The sequence below is a fragment of the Scyliorhinus canicula genome, chromosome 5, assembly GCF_902713615.1.
Source record: "Scyliorhinus canicula chromosome 5, sScyCan1.1, whole genome shotgun sequence".
Taxonomy (NCBI): domain Eukaryota; kingdom Metazoa; phylum Chordata; class Chondrichthyes; order Carcharhiniformes; family Scyliorhinidae; genus Scyliorhinus; species Scyliorhinus canicula.
This window is the reverse complement of record NC_052150.1, coordinates 104,587,569-104,602,875: the sequence shown is the minus strand read 5'-3', so window position 1 is coordinate 104,602,875 and position 15,307 is coordinate 104,587,569. Positions and strand designations below refer to the sequence as shown.

The 15,307-nt window shown below is 47.3% G+C and overlaps 1 protein-coding gene across 3 annotated transcripts in view; it reads right to left on the bottom strand.

The window, feature by feature from the left end:
- Window positions 1-15,307, bottom strand: part of crppa (CDP-L-ribitol pyrophosphorylase A) — a 436,282-nt gene that overhangs the window by 291,206 nt on the left and 129,769 nt on the right. For all 3 annotated transcript variants that reach the window (XM_038797476.1, XM_038797477.1, XM_038797478.1), the window contains exon 6: window positions 14,300-14,397. In XM_038797476.1, the coding sequence (XP_038653404.1) occupies window positions 14,300-14,397 (98 nt within the window). The remainder of the gene's footprint in view (window positions 1-14,299; window positions 14,398-15,307) is intronic.

Below are 15,307 nucleotides of genomic sequence, written 5' to 3'. Positions count from 1 at the left end.
GCCAGGTCAATTTCACTGAGTTGCTGCTGCTTCCGACCTTTGGCCAGCTTTAGTTCTGATTTTTTAAAAATCTGGCAGAAAACCACATAGCTGCTCAAAGATCAGCAGTAGCAGTATAGTCATATCTTTACCTTAGAGACAACTGGATGCTGTGTGTGGTGGGGGGGGGGGGGGGGAGGGAGGGGGTGGAGAAGGCTGAGGGATGTTGCAGGAGTGGGGTGTGTGTGTGGGGGGGGGGGGGTTGTTGGAGGGGTGGGGAAGATGAGGGTTTTGGAGAGGTATGGGGTGTTGGAGGGGTGGGGGAATGGGCAGTTTTGGAGGATTGGGAGGGGAGGATGGGAGGTGTTGGAGGAGTGGGTGGTATTGGCAGAATGGGGTGGGAGGAGGTTTGGGGGGGTGTGAGAAGGGTGAGGTGATTTGGAGGATTTGGCTGGATGGGGTGGGAGGAGGTTGGGGGTTGGGTGGTATCTGGAGAGGTGAGTTTGCAGGACTGGTGTTGTGGGAGCTGGGGTGTCACTATTTTTAATGTTGGAATTTCTTATTTAGTGGCTGAGTGGCCTGCTCCGAATATGTATGATTTGTAAATCCGTACTCCAGGTCTACTTGGATCCCTACATTGACTCTTATTTTCCAACGAGTATGTGCCAATCCATGCATCATCTATGTTGCCACTCCTTGCTTAAGACAATTTTCACCCCCCCCCCCCCCCCCACCCAATTTGCCTGTTGCAGGCAGACAAATAAAGCTATCAATGCTAATAAACACCAAAACTTTGAAAACCTGATCTAAACCAACCACAGCACAACCCTGGGGAAGGATGGAGCCATCAAAAGGAATTTCCTGCTCGGATTATTCATGTTCAGTACAGACCAGGATTTTCATTGGTGGCAGGGAGTCAAATAATTATCCCCCGCCCCCACCTACCTACACAGAAAGCAATCGATTCCATTAACTCTTTGCCCCGGGTTTCAAGAAAATTAAACTGATTTATGTGCCTTCTACAAAATCCTTGCAAATTATAGTGTTAGTTGCAAAAACATTGGATGTTACTTTGTTAGTGAATGGCACATGACATAACTCAATTTTTCCAGAGTTGTCAATTCAGAGGAGGTTGTCTGGCTTCATTACAGCCTAATCTTGCATTAAAGGTGGTAGATTGTGATTTTCTGAACAGATGAGGCTGATACTCATTCGTATGCAACAAGCTCAGTGTGTCTTTAGACTTCTTCCAGGATGAAAGGTAGGTTTTTGTGGACAGGCCAAGAGCCTGGCTCATAACCCCCTTGGGGCTGAACCCTGGATTGCATCTAGGTTTCCCGACCTGTCTGTCCTGTGTGGCTAAACCGGAGTTATTTCCCCAACAGCACAGCTATCAGGGTCGAAGCAGCACACACAACATCTCATCATGTGAAACCGTATTCACAGGAGTTGGAATAATGTTTGAGGAGGCCCTATTGGGTGAATTATGGAAGGGTATTTTCCCCTTCGTGTCCAGAGGTACAATGCACAGACGTTCAGCTACTTCCAAGTACCGCAGAATTCTTCATGTTGTTCTTAAGTAAGAATTGTCAGCATATTCCACTTGGGAGTTATCACATTTGTGGCCATCCTAAATCTGCCTAATTTGTTCACACAAATGCCTTCCATCATCAGCCACATGACAGCAACCAGGAACAAAAGCCAAGCTGTTTTTCCCCCTATCTTAGTCAAGCGTATATAGACCCTTATCTACTATAAAGAAGTTCTGAACACTGAACTGGTACATGCACTGTGTGATATTAAGATAAAAAGTACAATATAATTAGAGCAAAATGAAGGTTAAAATCCATGTCTAAAATTCAAGGTGAAACAGAAACAACTCTAAGACCTTCTGTGAAAACCACCCTTAACGGGCCTCTTCAAAGCTATTCTTACTATTTTTGCCTGCAAGTGTTTTGTCCTATTAAAACTTAATAGTACATTATTACTCTATATAAAATGTTACCACCGCAAATGCAGGATGTTGAATAATGAATGCTCAGGGGTGAATTTGTCAGACATGCCTGCAGTCCCAGACTGATTTGAGGACAAGTATGTGCATGAGCGATGCAATCAGTCAAGCACACACCATCCCTGGAACCAACTAGGGAACCTCCCTAAAAACCCGTAATTAACTTCCTGACCATCCATTGTTTTTTACTCCTGTTTTGTGCAATGTTATTTTGAAATATGCACAAGTGAGCAAGATTTCAGTCGGGGCTGGACTTTCTCATGATGCAAAAATGGTATTGAAATGCAGTCCGGAACACTCAATAGTTGTGTCAAACTGTCAAAGCTGATCAGCAGAGAGTCTGAAGGGTTTTTTCCATTTTACTTCCACTTAGATTCATCTGTTTCCATACGTTGACAGTTTTGACTGGATTTCAAGGTGATTTAGTGGAAGAATGCAAGTGTGAATTGGGGATGCGGTGGTTAGTTGGAATTTAAAAACAAGTCAGGAGAAAGCCTTCAATTCTACCTCCACCAAAAACTGTCACATTGCTTTCAATCTCAAGCAGAACTATTTTTCCTGGGTACACTGAATGCCATTCAATCTGCCTCCCGTCAAAATCTTCCACTAATTCTTCTATTTCTACCTTTTAGAATACTTTTAAATATAATGATTATATTTTGAAATAAAAAAAGATACATGAAGGACATGATTTATTGTCTATAATAAATATTGGGCAGAATATTTTGGGGGAGGGAGGGGGCCCGCTTACTCCAAACCCCTGGAAGCAAAGTTGGCATTGAGCCAATGTGCTCCACTCTAGCCCTCCCCGTAGCAGGGTAATCAGGGACAGGGTGGTCTTCCAACCCTCACGAGTAATCAGACTGGCCAGCAACACTTTTTTTAAATTTTGAGTCCCCAATTTTTTTTTTTCCAATTAAGGGGCAATTTAGTGTGGTCAATTCACCTACCCTGCACATCTTTTTGGGTTGTAGGGGTGAGACCCACGCAGACACAGGGAGAATGTGCAGACTCCACATGGTCAGTGACTTCCACACGGACAATAACCCGGGTCGGGATCGAACCCGGGTCCTCGGCACCGTGAGGCAGCAGTGCTAAGCACTGTGCCACCATGCCGCCCTTGGCCAGCAACCCTTCTCAGTCCTGGCAGCGCTCAGAGATGATCAGTGCCTGCTACCGGGACTGCAACAAGGAAGCAGAAGAGGGCCCAATGGAACCCCAGAAATCGGTAAGTGCAGGGTATTGGGCAGGAAAGTGCAGGGCAGGATAGTGAGGCGGGATCTGGGGCGTTGATGGCGGGTTTAAGGCTGAAAGTGGGTCGGAAAAAAGGAGAGGTTCTTTCTTAGGGGGTTGCACCATTCGGGCAGCTCTTGAAGATAAAGAAGATAAAGGTGGTGGGGTAGGCACCAACATATTTCAGGTAGATCCCTCCCGAAAACATGTCCGGGGGCGAAGAGGGCACATAAAATGCAGCCCATTTTACTGGCAGGTGCTCTATCATGTCGCTCACTTTGCTTCACTAACCAATCACCAAATCTTTCCTTCAAAAGGAAGACACCAGTGATTAAGTCAAATACTTTTTGCAGAGTTCACTAAATTGTAGTGTGTGTATGCTAGCTCTAAACTCAGCTTTCACCTGAAGTGCACGGGCTATTTTACTGTTCAAAGCTTGCAAAAGGATTACAATGAAATAGCTACAGCCATCTAAATGGACCTATTCAGTCTTAAACTCACTCATAGAAGCTGAGACCTACTGCACCAATGTGCTGAAGACATGCGGCATTGCAAGCTCCTGATAGCCATTGTTAAAACTACAATGTGCTTTGTCATGTGAGAGTGCCTTTAAGAATTGGATGTTTAAGAAATGTATCTTTATAAATTAAGCTGATCATATTACTGAAGTGATGTCACGGGGGGGAGCTGAGCTCACTTCTGCTTATTGGGAGTTTTAGTTTCAGTTTGAAGAAAGATTGGCTGTGGCTGTGAGCTGCATTGCTGATGATCTCTGCCTTGAAGGACTATCTCTTAATCCTTTGGTGAAATCGGAATTGTAAAAAGGTCTCAGTATTGAATAAAAATCTAATGTGCTTCTGTTCGAAGGATTTGTTAAGTCTTTTGGATTGTAAAGGAACAATTTGCAGGATTGGGTAGTGTTGTATTACTTTCGGGGTTATCTTTGAAGTAAGGAATGTTAAGAGATCCAATGTTTATTTAAAAGGTTAACTTGAGTTCATGGAAAAACATTGTTTTGTCCATAATTGTAATACTACACCTGGGGGAAAAGCCGTGTGCTTCAAAAACAACAATCCATTAAAGGTGGGGGTTGTTGGACTACATGATACATTTTGGGGTTCTGAAAACACCTCTCCCATAACACCTTCTTGGTGGAGGCTGAACCTCTACAGAAACAGCTTACAACACTGGGACTTCGAGCAGGAAGTTGGGGAATCCTCCTGCAAACTCTATTCTTTCAGAAATCTTACTCTCATAAGGATAGACCTTGAAGTTTGATCATAAATGTGTTTAAATGCATCGAGCTATAGCGGTGTCAATTAAAGAGCTGGATGATTTTGAGTTCCTTCAAAGTGGCAGTCGCTAGCCACAATATTCACCAGTCTTTTTTACAGACCAATCGCCCTGTTGTGCATTTCCTATTGTTTATATGGAATTGTATCATTTTAGAAGAGGATGTATCAAACCAGAATGAATGTAATACACATCGATTTTTGTTTGAGCCTGAATTCAATAAAAATAGAAAATTGGGAGAGGTATAAACTGAGCTGCTGACTCATTTTCACCATTCCACAAAGTCCTGATCCAACCCCGTTTAATACGGTAAATATCAGACAGGATGGGCATTAAAAAAAGAATATTCAGATTCAATTCAGCAGATAAATGCTGCACCACTTAAAGGGGAGGCACAGTAAGAGGTCTTACAACACCAGTTTAAAGTCCAACAGGTTTGTTTCAAATCACTAGCTTTCGGAGCACTGCTCCTTCCTCAGGTGAATGAAGAAGTGAGTTCCAGAAACACATATATAGACACAATCGATGATGCAATACAATACTTTGAATGCGAGTCTTTGCAGGTAATTAAGTCTTTACAGGTCCAGACGGAGTGACTGGAGAGAGGGATAAACACAGGTTAAAGAGGTGTGAATTGTCTCAAGCCAGAACAATTGGTAGGATTTTGCAAGCCCAGGCCAGATGGTGGGGGGTGAATGTAATGTGACATGAATCCAAGGTCCCGGTTGAGACCGTACTCATGTATGCAGAACTTGGGTATCAGTTTCTGCTCGGCGATTTTGCTTTGTCGTGCGTCCTGAAGGTCGCCTTGGAGAATGCTTACCCGAAGATCAGAGGCTGAATGCCCTGAACTGTTGAAGTGTTCCCCGACTGGAAGGGAACAGCCCTGCCTGCCGATTGTCACACAATGTCCGTTCATCTGTTGTTGTAGCGTCTTAGTGTCTGCATGGTCTCACCAATGTATCGTGCCTCGGGAAATACTTTCATGCAGCAACTGAGGTAGACAACTTTGGCAAAGTCGCATGAGTATGTACCACATACCTGGTGTGTGGTGTTTTCATGACTAATGGTGCTACGCATGTCGATGATCTGACACGTCTTGCAGAGGTTGCCATGGCAGGGTTGCGTGGTGTTGTGATCGCTGTTCTCCTCAAGGCTGGGTAGTTTGCTGCAAACACTGGTCTGTTTGAGGTTGCGCGGTTTTTTGAAGGTAAGTACTGGGGGTGTGGGATGGCCTTGGCAAGATGTTCATCTTCATCGATGACATGTTGAAGGCTTCAATGAAGATGTCGTAGTTGCGCCGCTCCAAGGAAGTACTGGACGACGAAGGGTACTCTGTCGGTTGTGTCCCGTGTTAGTCTTCTGAGGAGGTCGGTGCTGTTTTTCGCTGTGGCGCGTTGGAAGTGTCGATCGATGAATCGAGCACCATATCGCGTTCGTACGAGGGGATCTTTCAGCGTCATAAATGTCTGTTACGTTCCTTCTCGTCTGAGCTGATCCTGTATGTACGGAAGGCTTGTCCATAGGGGATGGCATCTTTAATCTGTTTAGGATGGAAGCTGGAGAAGTGGAGCATCATGAGGTTATCCGTGGCTGCGGTAAAACAAAGTGCTGAGGTGACTGTCCTTGATGAACATTCTGGAAAGTAGTCCATGGTGAGTCTGGTAGTGCGATGGAACTTATTGATGTCATCATGCAGTCATTTCAGTGATTCTTCACCTTGGTTCTTAAGCTTTTCGGTTAAAGGTTGCAGGTAGTTGTGGAGGTCAATGCCAGGAATCAAACCATGTGGGTGCAGTGCTGCAAGAAGTTCAATTACCTCACACGAGTGGCTCAGGTCAGTAAATGCACCTTCCAAGTTCATATCAAAGCAACTGCACCACTCGTTGGGGCAGAACGTGGAGCAGTGGTTAGCACTGGGACTGCAGCGCTGAGGACCCGGGTCCAAATCACGACCCTGGGTCACTGTCCGTGTGGAACAAACCTCCTGAGAGGGTGGTTCATTCAAGACATTCAAAAGGAAATTCGATTACTTTCTGAAAATAAAGAATGTACAAGGTTATGGGGATAAAGCTTGGGAGTCGGGCTAGGTAGAAAGCTTTCAGCGAACCAGTGCACACCTGATGGGCCGAACGCCCTCCATCTGCACTGTACAGATTCTGTTATGGTAATCCCAACAGGCCTAGTTTTAAGGCCGATTAAATTTGATATCCTAAATGAAAGAACTGGGCATTTTAAAATCATACTGCAGTCAAACCTCAGGCAGACTGTTGGAATTCAGATTTGACCAAAGTCAAATATACAACCAACAGGCAAGCTGCCAGAACAAGTCTGGACCTGCCCCATCAATCACCCAACAGGAGATCATCACACCTATTGATATGGACAGGTCTAATGTCAGTAGCTCGGATCGGGCCAGACTTTCTGTCACCTAGAGTTCCTGCCAATACCTTAATGGCAACAGGTTATGTGCAAGCAAACACCACGGAGAGGGACGTGTGTTGGGCAGGGGGGGGGGGGGGGGGGGGGGGGGGGGGGGGGGGGGGGGGTGAGGGGAGGAGTATCCTGTCAAGCGGGATCAAGAAACGCACTGGGTGTTGTGACCACCTCCCGAGACCTCATTAGCCAGAAGCCAGAGTAGTCTCTGGAAAAGACGGGAAAGGGATAAAATCAGATGTCCAACATACACCAGCAATGAAGCCTCCATTCAGAGGCAATCAAGGCGACTGACCAGGGAAGGAAGAAAGAAACAGCTTGTGAGACTCACCTTCATACGATAGACCAGAGAGACTCAGATAATCGGGCCTGAAGTTCAAACCAAGCCACCGATTGGCGGGCCGGCCTCTCTGGCTGGGGGCCTCCTTTCCTACGCTCCAGCCCCTGGAGCTGGCATTATTAGGATGCCCATTACTGAGGCTGTGGCCAGTAGTGAAGCTGAGGCTACTGAAATTGGCGGTGTCCTCATAATATTCAGAGAATCCCTACAGTGCAGAGTGAGGCCATTTGGCCCATGAAGTCTGCACTGACCCTCTTAAAGAACACTCTACCTAGGCCCATGCCCCCACCTTACCCCCATAACCCAGTAACCTCACCTAACCTTTTGGACACTAAGGGGCAATTTAGCATAGCCAATCCACTTAATCTGTACATCTTTGGACTGTGGGAGGAAACCGGAGCGCCCAGAGGAAAATCACACAAACACGGGGAGATCGTGCAAACTCCACACAGACAGTGACCAAGGCCAGAATTGAACCCGGGTCCCTGGTGCAGTGAGGCAGCAGTGCTAACCAGTGTGCCGCCCCTTAGGGCAACCTATCTCCCCCTTAACCCACAATCTCTCCTGTTTTACAAACTGCAGGTGAAGTAAGCATGCATCTCTGACTTTCTCCTCTCCCTGCACCATAACAGTAAGATGTCTCACAACACCAGGTTAGAGTCCAACAGGTTTGTTTCAAACACAAGCTTTCGGAGCACTGCTCCATTCACCTGAGGAAGGAGCAGTGCTCCGAAAGCTCGTGTTTAAAACACACCTGTTGGACTCTAACCTGGTGTTGTAAGACTTCTTACTGTGTTCACCCCAGTGTAACACCGGCATCTCCACATCATGCACCATACCAATACCCATTTGCTTTTCTGTTTGCAGTGACCCACGAAATCCAACTTGATGACCAGAAGGGACAGAAAGCAGACCGTGAGTTCACGCTCACAGCCACCAGTTCAGATTCTGACACTGCGCAGGATTTACAGACTAGAATAGAGGTGGGATCCGCACATGGTGAGACACCAGATATGACAGAGCTGCAGCCATGATAGGAGAAACGGGAGCACGGTTTTCGAGGCAGCGCAATTCTTGACATGCACTCAGGGTAACTTTTTATGCCAGCACGCAAAAGGGCCTACAAGAGAGTGGCCGGTGCTAGATTAATTTTCAGTAATGAAGCTGGGCAAGTGGTTAAATTTTCAGTGGGAGAGCATTTTGCAGACAATGATCTGGGGCGGGCTTCTCCGACCCCCCGCCGGGCCGGAGAATTGTTGGGGGACGACGTGAATCCCGCCCCAACACGGTGCCAGTTTTTCGGCGGGGCGGGAATCACGCCGCGCCGGTCGGGGTCTGTTGGCATCGCCCCCCCCCCCCCCCCCCGGCGATTCTCCGCCCCGTGATGGGCCGAGTGGCCGCCCGTTTTGGGCAGGTCCCGCCGGCGCATATTACACCAGGTCCGTACCGGTGGGACCTGGCTCTGCGGGCGACCTGCGGGTTCCTCGGCGGGGCACGGGGGGATCTGGCCCGGGGGGGGGGGGGGGGGGGGGGGGGGGGGCCAGCGACCATGGGCGGGCCTGTGCCGTGGGGGCACTCTTTCCCTCCGCGCCGGCACGGAGAAGAACCCCCCTGCACATGCGCTAGGGTGACACCTACACACGCTGGTGCTCCAGCACATGCGCCAACTCGTGCCAGCCGGCGGGGTCCTACGGCGCCAGTTGGCGTGTCGCCAAGCCCTTCGGCGCCGACTGGCGCGGCGCCAGACCTGCCGCCGCTGGCCTAGCCCCTGAAGGTGTAGACGATTCCGCACCTTCCGGGCGGCCCGACGCCGGAGTGGTTCATGCCACTCCTCGGCCCGCACCTCCAGTTAGGGGAGAATCCCGCCCCATAACTCCATTAGATGCAAGATTGTTATGGAAAACGACAACAATGGGCTTGAGATTAAAGTTCTAAACTGGGCGAAGGTCGATTTTGATAAGATCAGATATAATTTGGCCAGTGTGCACTTTTTGGTAAATCTGTGACAGAACAGTGGGTTGCATTCAAGAAGGAAATTGGGGGCGGGATTCTCTCAGCTCGGGGCTGGGCGGAGAATCCCCGTGGCCGGTGCGAATCATGCCACACCGCCCCGACGCTGGCACGCGATTCTCCGGCGTGGTTGGTGCGGCCGTCGTAAAATGGCGAGTCCCGCTCGCGCCGTCCACACCTGCTCTCAGCCAGTGGGACCTCGGCCTGGAAGGGTCGGGGGGCGGCCTGTGGGGGGGTGGGGTGGGGGGGGGGGATGGGGCTCCGACCACAGGGGCGGCCTTCGATGTGGCCTGGCCCACAATCGGGGCCCACCGATCGGCGGGTCAGCCTCTCTGGCTGGGGGCCTCCTTTCCCACGCACCGGCCCCTGTAGTCCTGCGCCATGTTGCGTCAGGGCCGGCGTGTTGAAGGAAGCCACTGCGCATGCGCGGATCCCGCAGCACCCAGTTAACCGCGTTAACCGCTCCCTGTGGGGGCCAGAATTAGTCGTGGGGTCGGCCCGTTCACGCCATCATAAAACGCGACGCCGTTTACGATGGCGTGAATACTCTGCCACGGGATTAAAGAATCCCGCCCAGGGATGTCAACATGGTACAATCAAGAAAAAGGGTGGGACCAACAAATCCAGTGAACCCTGGATATCGAGTAACATGCAGAATTGGATCAGGAGTAAAACACAGGTTTATGGTAGATATCGAGGGCTCAAAACAGCAGAAGAGCTGGAGGCATAGTGAATGTGCAAGAGGGAATTTAAAAAGGAAATTAGGAGAGCGAAAAAGGGACATGAAAGGATATTGGCAGGTGAACTAAATTAAATCCTAAGTTATCTTGCAAATACATTCAGGGTAAAAGGATAACTAGTGATAGAGTAGGACCCATTAAGGACCACAGTGGTAATTTGTGTGTGGAGCCAGAGGATGTAGGTAAGGATCTAAATTAATACTTTGCGTCAGTGTTCACTCGTGAGAGGGACAGTGTGGGTATAGAAATCAGGGAGAAGGACTGTAATACAATTAAAGAGATTAACATAGACAGAGAAGAGGTTCTGAGTCATCTGGCAAGCTTAAAGGTAAACAAATTTCCAGGACCAGATGTAATGTATCCCAGGCTGCTAAGTGAGGCAAGGGAGGAAATAACAGGGGCACTGGCAATAATTTTCAATTCCTCTCTGGCCACAGGAGAGGTACCAGAGGAATGGAGGATAGCCGGTGTGGTACCATGATTCAATAATAACAAAGGATAAACCAGGAAACTACAGGCCAATCTGTCTAACCTCAGTGGTGGGGAAACTGTTGGAAGCAGTCCTGAGAGTCAGAATTAATCTGCATTTGAAGAGGCAGGGATTAATCAAGAACAGTCAACATGGTTTTGTTAAAGGGAGGTTATGTCTGACTAACTTGATTGAATTTTCCAAAGAGGCGACGAGGTGTGTAGATGAGGGAAATGCAAATGAGGGAACTTCAGCAAGGCTTTTGATAAAGTCCCACATGGGAGACTGATAGCGATGGTAAGAGCCCGTGGGATCCAAAGAAATTTGGCAAATTGGATCCCAAATTGGCTGAGTGACAGGAAGCAGGGGGTGATGATTGAGAGGTAGTTTTCTGGCTGGAAGCAGTGTCAAGTGGGATCCCACAGGGATCAGTGTTGCAGCCCTTTCTCTTTGTGGTTTATATAAATGATTTAGATATGAATGTAGCAGGAATGATCAGTAAGTTTGCGGATGTTACGAAAATTGGTGGGGTGGTAAATAGTGAGTCGGAAAACCTTTGATTGCAGGAGGATATAGATGGGCTTATCCGTGGCAAATGGAATTCAATCTGATAAGTCTGAGGTGAAGCATTTGGGCAGCACAAAAGAGGTAAGGTAATACATGATAAACGGCAGGACCCTGGGAAGCACCGACGATCAGAAGGATTTTGGTGTGCATGTACACCCACCCCTTAAGGTAGCAGGGCAGGTGGATGCAGTGGTTAAGAAGGCATGTGGTATACTTGCCTTTATTAGCAAAGGCATCAGGCGGGATTCTCTGTTTCTGGCAGTAAGTGTTGACACCGGCGCTAAATTCATGGACTTTGACGACAGCAAAACTGGCGGCGAACCTGGATCGATTCTACGACTGTGGAGGGGCTAGCACCGGCACCATGTGGAAGCCAATCGATTCCAATAAAAACTGTGTGGGATTCACCAGGTCAGTTATTGACACTGGGGAGGTTCACAAGCTGCAGCCGCACATACACATTACAATCCCCACTCACACTCATCCCAGCCAACAAGGTGGTACTGGTTGTGCTGGAGCTCGCCCATACAGCTGATGGGTTGGCTGAGGTCAGAGGGCACCTAGGAGGGGTGGCCTGGGGGGACACCCATATGATCTGTAGCACCAAGTTCACGGTGGGCTGTTAGCATTTTGTGCAGCTGCATGGCTGCCTTATCGGCTGCAGTAATGGTGTTCCGTGCCCTGACCCCACAGCCTGGACACTCTCCACTACACTCCCCCCAATCCTGGCAGAAGCCATCCGGCCAGCGGCACAACTGTCATCAAACTATGGCGATGTTGGACACTCTCCATACCCCCTCCCTTTCCCTCAGCAGCCACGACGCCGGTTCCATGATTTTTAAAAGCATAAGTGAACTTGCACCATCGGAAACTCAGCCCATCGGAGGCGGAGAATCATGGAGACCCCGGAGAATACCGGGTCAGGCTCGCTAATGACATCCAAACTGTGTTTACTGTGCGTGCGTTCCAGACCGCATTGACGCTACTGTCGAGGTGACTGAAAATTGCGATTTGACTGAAAATCGCACCCACGATTTGGCATCTGAACCGATTCTCCGCCCAATGGCGGTTCCCGATTTTGGCATCAGCCAACGGAGAATCCCGTCCACGAGTTTAATAGCAGGGAGGGTATGCTGGAACAGTATAAAACGTTGGTTAGGCCACAGCCAGAGTATTGTGTGCAGTTCTGGAATCCATAATATAGGAGGGATGTTATAGCACTGGAAAGGTTGCAGAGGGGATTTATCAGGATTTTGCCTGGGTTGGAGAGTTCTAATTATGAAGTAAGACTGAATACACTTGGATTGTTTTCCTTGGAGCAGAGGAGACTGAGGGGGCATGATTGAAATGTGTACAATGATGAAGGGCATAGATAGAGTAGGCAGGAACAAACCTTCCCACTTGGTGGACGGGTCAATAACCAAGGGGCACAGATTTAATGTGAGGAATGTGAGGAAAATCGTTTTTACCCAGAGGGTGGTGGGAGTTTGGAATTTGTTGCCAGAAAAGATGGTGGAGGCAGAGACCCTCATAACATTTAAGAAGCATTTAGATGTGCATTTGGGAACCCAGGGCATACAAGGCTATTGGCCAAGTGCTGGAAAATTGGGTTACAATGGGGTTGCGTTTGACCAGCACAATGGGCCGAAAGGCCTTTTCTGTGCTGTATGATTCTATGACTCTATAAGAACTGGGAGCAGGATTAGGGCATCTGGCCCCTCGAGCCTGCTCCGCCATTCAATGATCATGGCTGATCTTTATATGTCAACTCACCTGACAGTAAGGTTGCATGTGAGATCTGCTACATTAAGGACATTGATACAGCAGTTGTGCAGAAGATGGCTAATGGATTCACATAATGAAATGCTTGCTGAGTTGGGAAGCCTGCCAGAAAATCTAAATTTCATGTCAAGGAGCACAGAGGAGTTCAGCAGCAACTTGACACAGAGCTTTGTGAGCAGCTTAGAATGCATCCCTTCCTGCTTAGAATTGATAGCCAACTCCATTATTTGAACACTGTGGACTTGTGCCTCCTCTGATGGTTCAAGTCTCAGCTTCCACTGCTAAATAATAGCAGCTATCCAACATCTGAATGCTACAGTGAAAGTGCAAATTGCCGCCATCATGATTCTTGATTGCAGTATGCAAATTGGCTTGCAACCATCCACACATCTGCTCTCCAATGGATTACTAGGAATGTTGAGAAGCTGGGAAGTAGCAGTGACTCCACCTGCTGTTCTTTCTCTCGCTCTCTTTCGTTTTCCCATTCGTGCCACCTTCTCGTGCCCATCAGCCAACTAACCAAGAAAGCAGTCACGCATTCCAAAATGGTGTAGTTTGCAGTCCTTATAGGCCTTGAGCTCCTTGAAGGCATCTTCCAAGGCCTTCCGCAGTGAAAGTCAGCAGGCTTCCACCAGCGAGGCTGTCAAGCACTGAAGTAGCATCTGGTAGGAGCATTGAGGCATCAAATATGCATGGAAGGCAGGAACTGACGGAATGCACAAGGATGATTAGTTGGCTCTTGTGTTCAATATGGCATGATTTCCTTTGTAAATTTGGTTTGCATCTTCAGCTTGACTGACCTGTGCTCCCTCTCTCTGAGTCTCTTGAAGTGACACGGTGACTTTTTAAGATTTTTTTATGTGAGGTATTTGGATGGGTGCATCTGTAACACCACTGCAGACATCGGTGCCAATGCTTAACATGGTAATTGCTCTGTCCCAGGATTTAGGACACGGTCAAGTGAGGGTTAAAGCCACAGGACCCTCAGCACATCAAATTTTTTAATCTTAATATCAGCAGCAATGTGACACTAAATGCATAGCTTTTAACAAGTGACCAGTCAACACAAACAGCAAAATCATCAGAGTTACAACCATGAACAATCAAGGTAAATGTACCTTCATCAAATAATCTGCTGTTGTATTTGTACACGAGGCTTGCATTTATTATTATTTGGCAGTGTCTGACTGAGAAGAAGCTTTCCTTTATGTCAGAATATATTTCCATAACGGTGGAGCAATGCATGACTGCACATACAGCTGGCCCACTCATGTGGTAAATATTGAGATTAAGTAGCTTACAGTGTGACTGTGATATTTTCAGTGCGTCATTAGAACGCTTTCAAGCTGTAAGGCTTACTGGTGTTCTACAGTGTGACAAGCAGTTCACTATGAACATATAATATGTCACACGTTTCACAAACACTAGGCTTGACTGACCTCCATCACCAGTTGTAAGGCCTCTTGTAGCAAACAGCCCAATTGAACTGCTTCTTTCTGCATTCCAGTGAAGATACAGACACTCTTCGAAAGACTTTCTATGGGGAGAAAGACAAATTAATGTAAGATTTTTGTTACAACTTTCTCAGCGAAGATTGTTTGATGGTCCTTCCTTAAAGGAACATTTCCCCTTCGTTTTCTCCTGGACATCCTCCCGGTGCCAAAGCTTACTCCAAACCCGTGTGATTTTGTTTTCTTTCATCTCCCTTCCTTTCTTGAAAGCGGCATCCTCCGGTACCTCACCTTAGTGGCCATGTATGAAAGATGCTATGGAATTACCAGGCTCCACTCCCTATACAGAGTCTTAATTGATCTGAGTGTAAATTGGAGAATCCAATAGGGCTGTCAAGATTTACTACACCCGCTGAGGTTGAACCTGGTGTTGACTTTTGCCGACAGTACATGTATTCAAACTTGGAACTCAAGAAAGGAGCTTGAGTATGAGATGTATTAATAAATTATGATGTGTCAAACAGCCTTTTCCCAACTGAACACTGGAATTGGTTCATATTAGTAGTTCAGGAATGCTTCCATACTTGGTTATATTTTCATTATTTCCAGGACAAAATAGGAGTAGGTTTACAGATATCAAGAAAGAATTTTGTCAAACTTGTAAACTACTTTCCATATGATAAGCATAATTTCAGTGAAAATAAATGCAGAAAATGTTAAAAAGACAACAGGCCAATTAGCATCTGTAAAAACTCCTTACTATTTCAGCAAGTCCCTTTATCAAAACCAATTTTATTTCAAACAAGTGCAATTTACTGAGTTTCCTATTAAAGGTTTCAGTAAGTTGCGGTAAATATTTTTCACTCCGAACAAGCACCTCAGTGGGTTTCTCCCTCAAGCACAGCAAGGCTAACTTGTCCTCCATTTTAAGACAGAATCTGCAGCAAGACCCACTCTCACAATTAACTGTAAAACTACAATCCTGTGTTGAAAAAA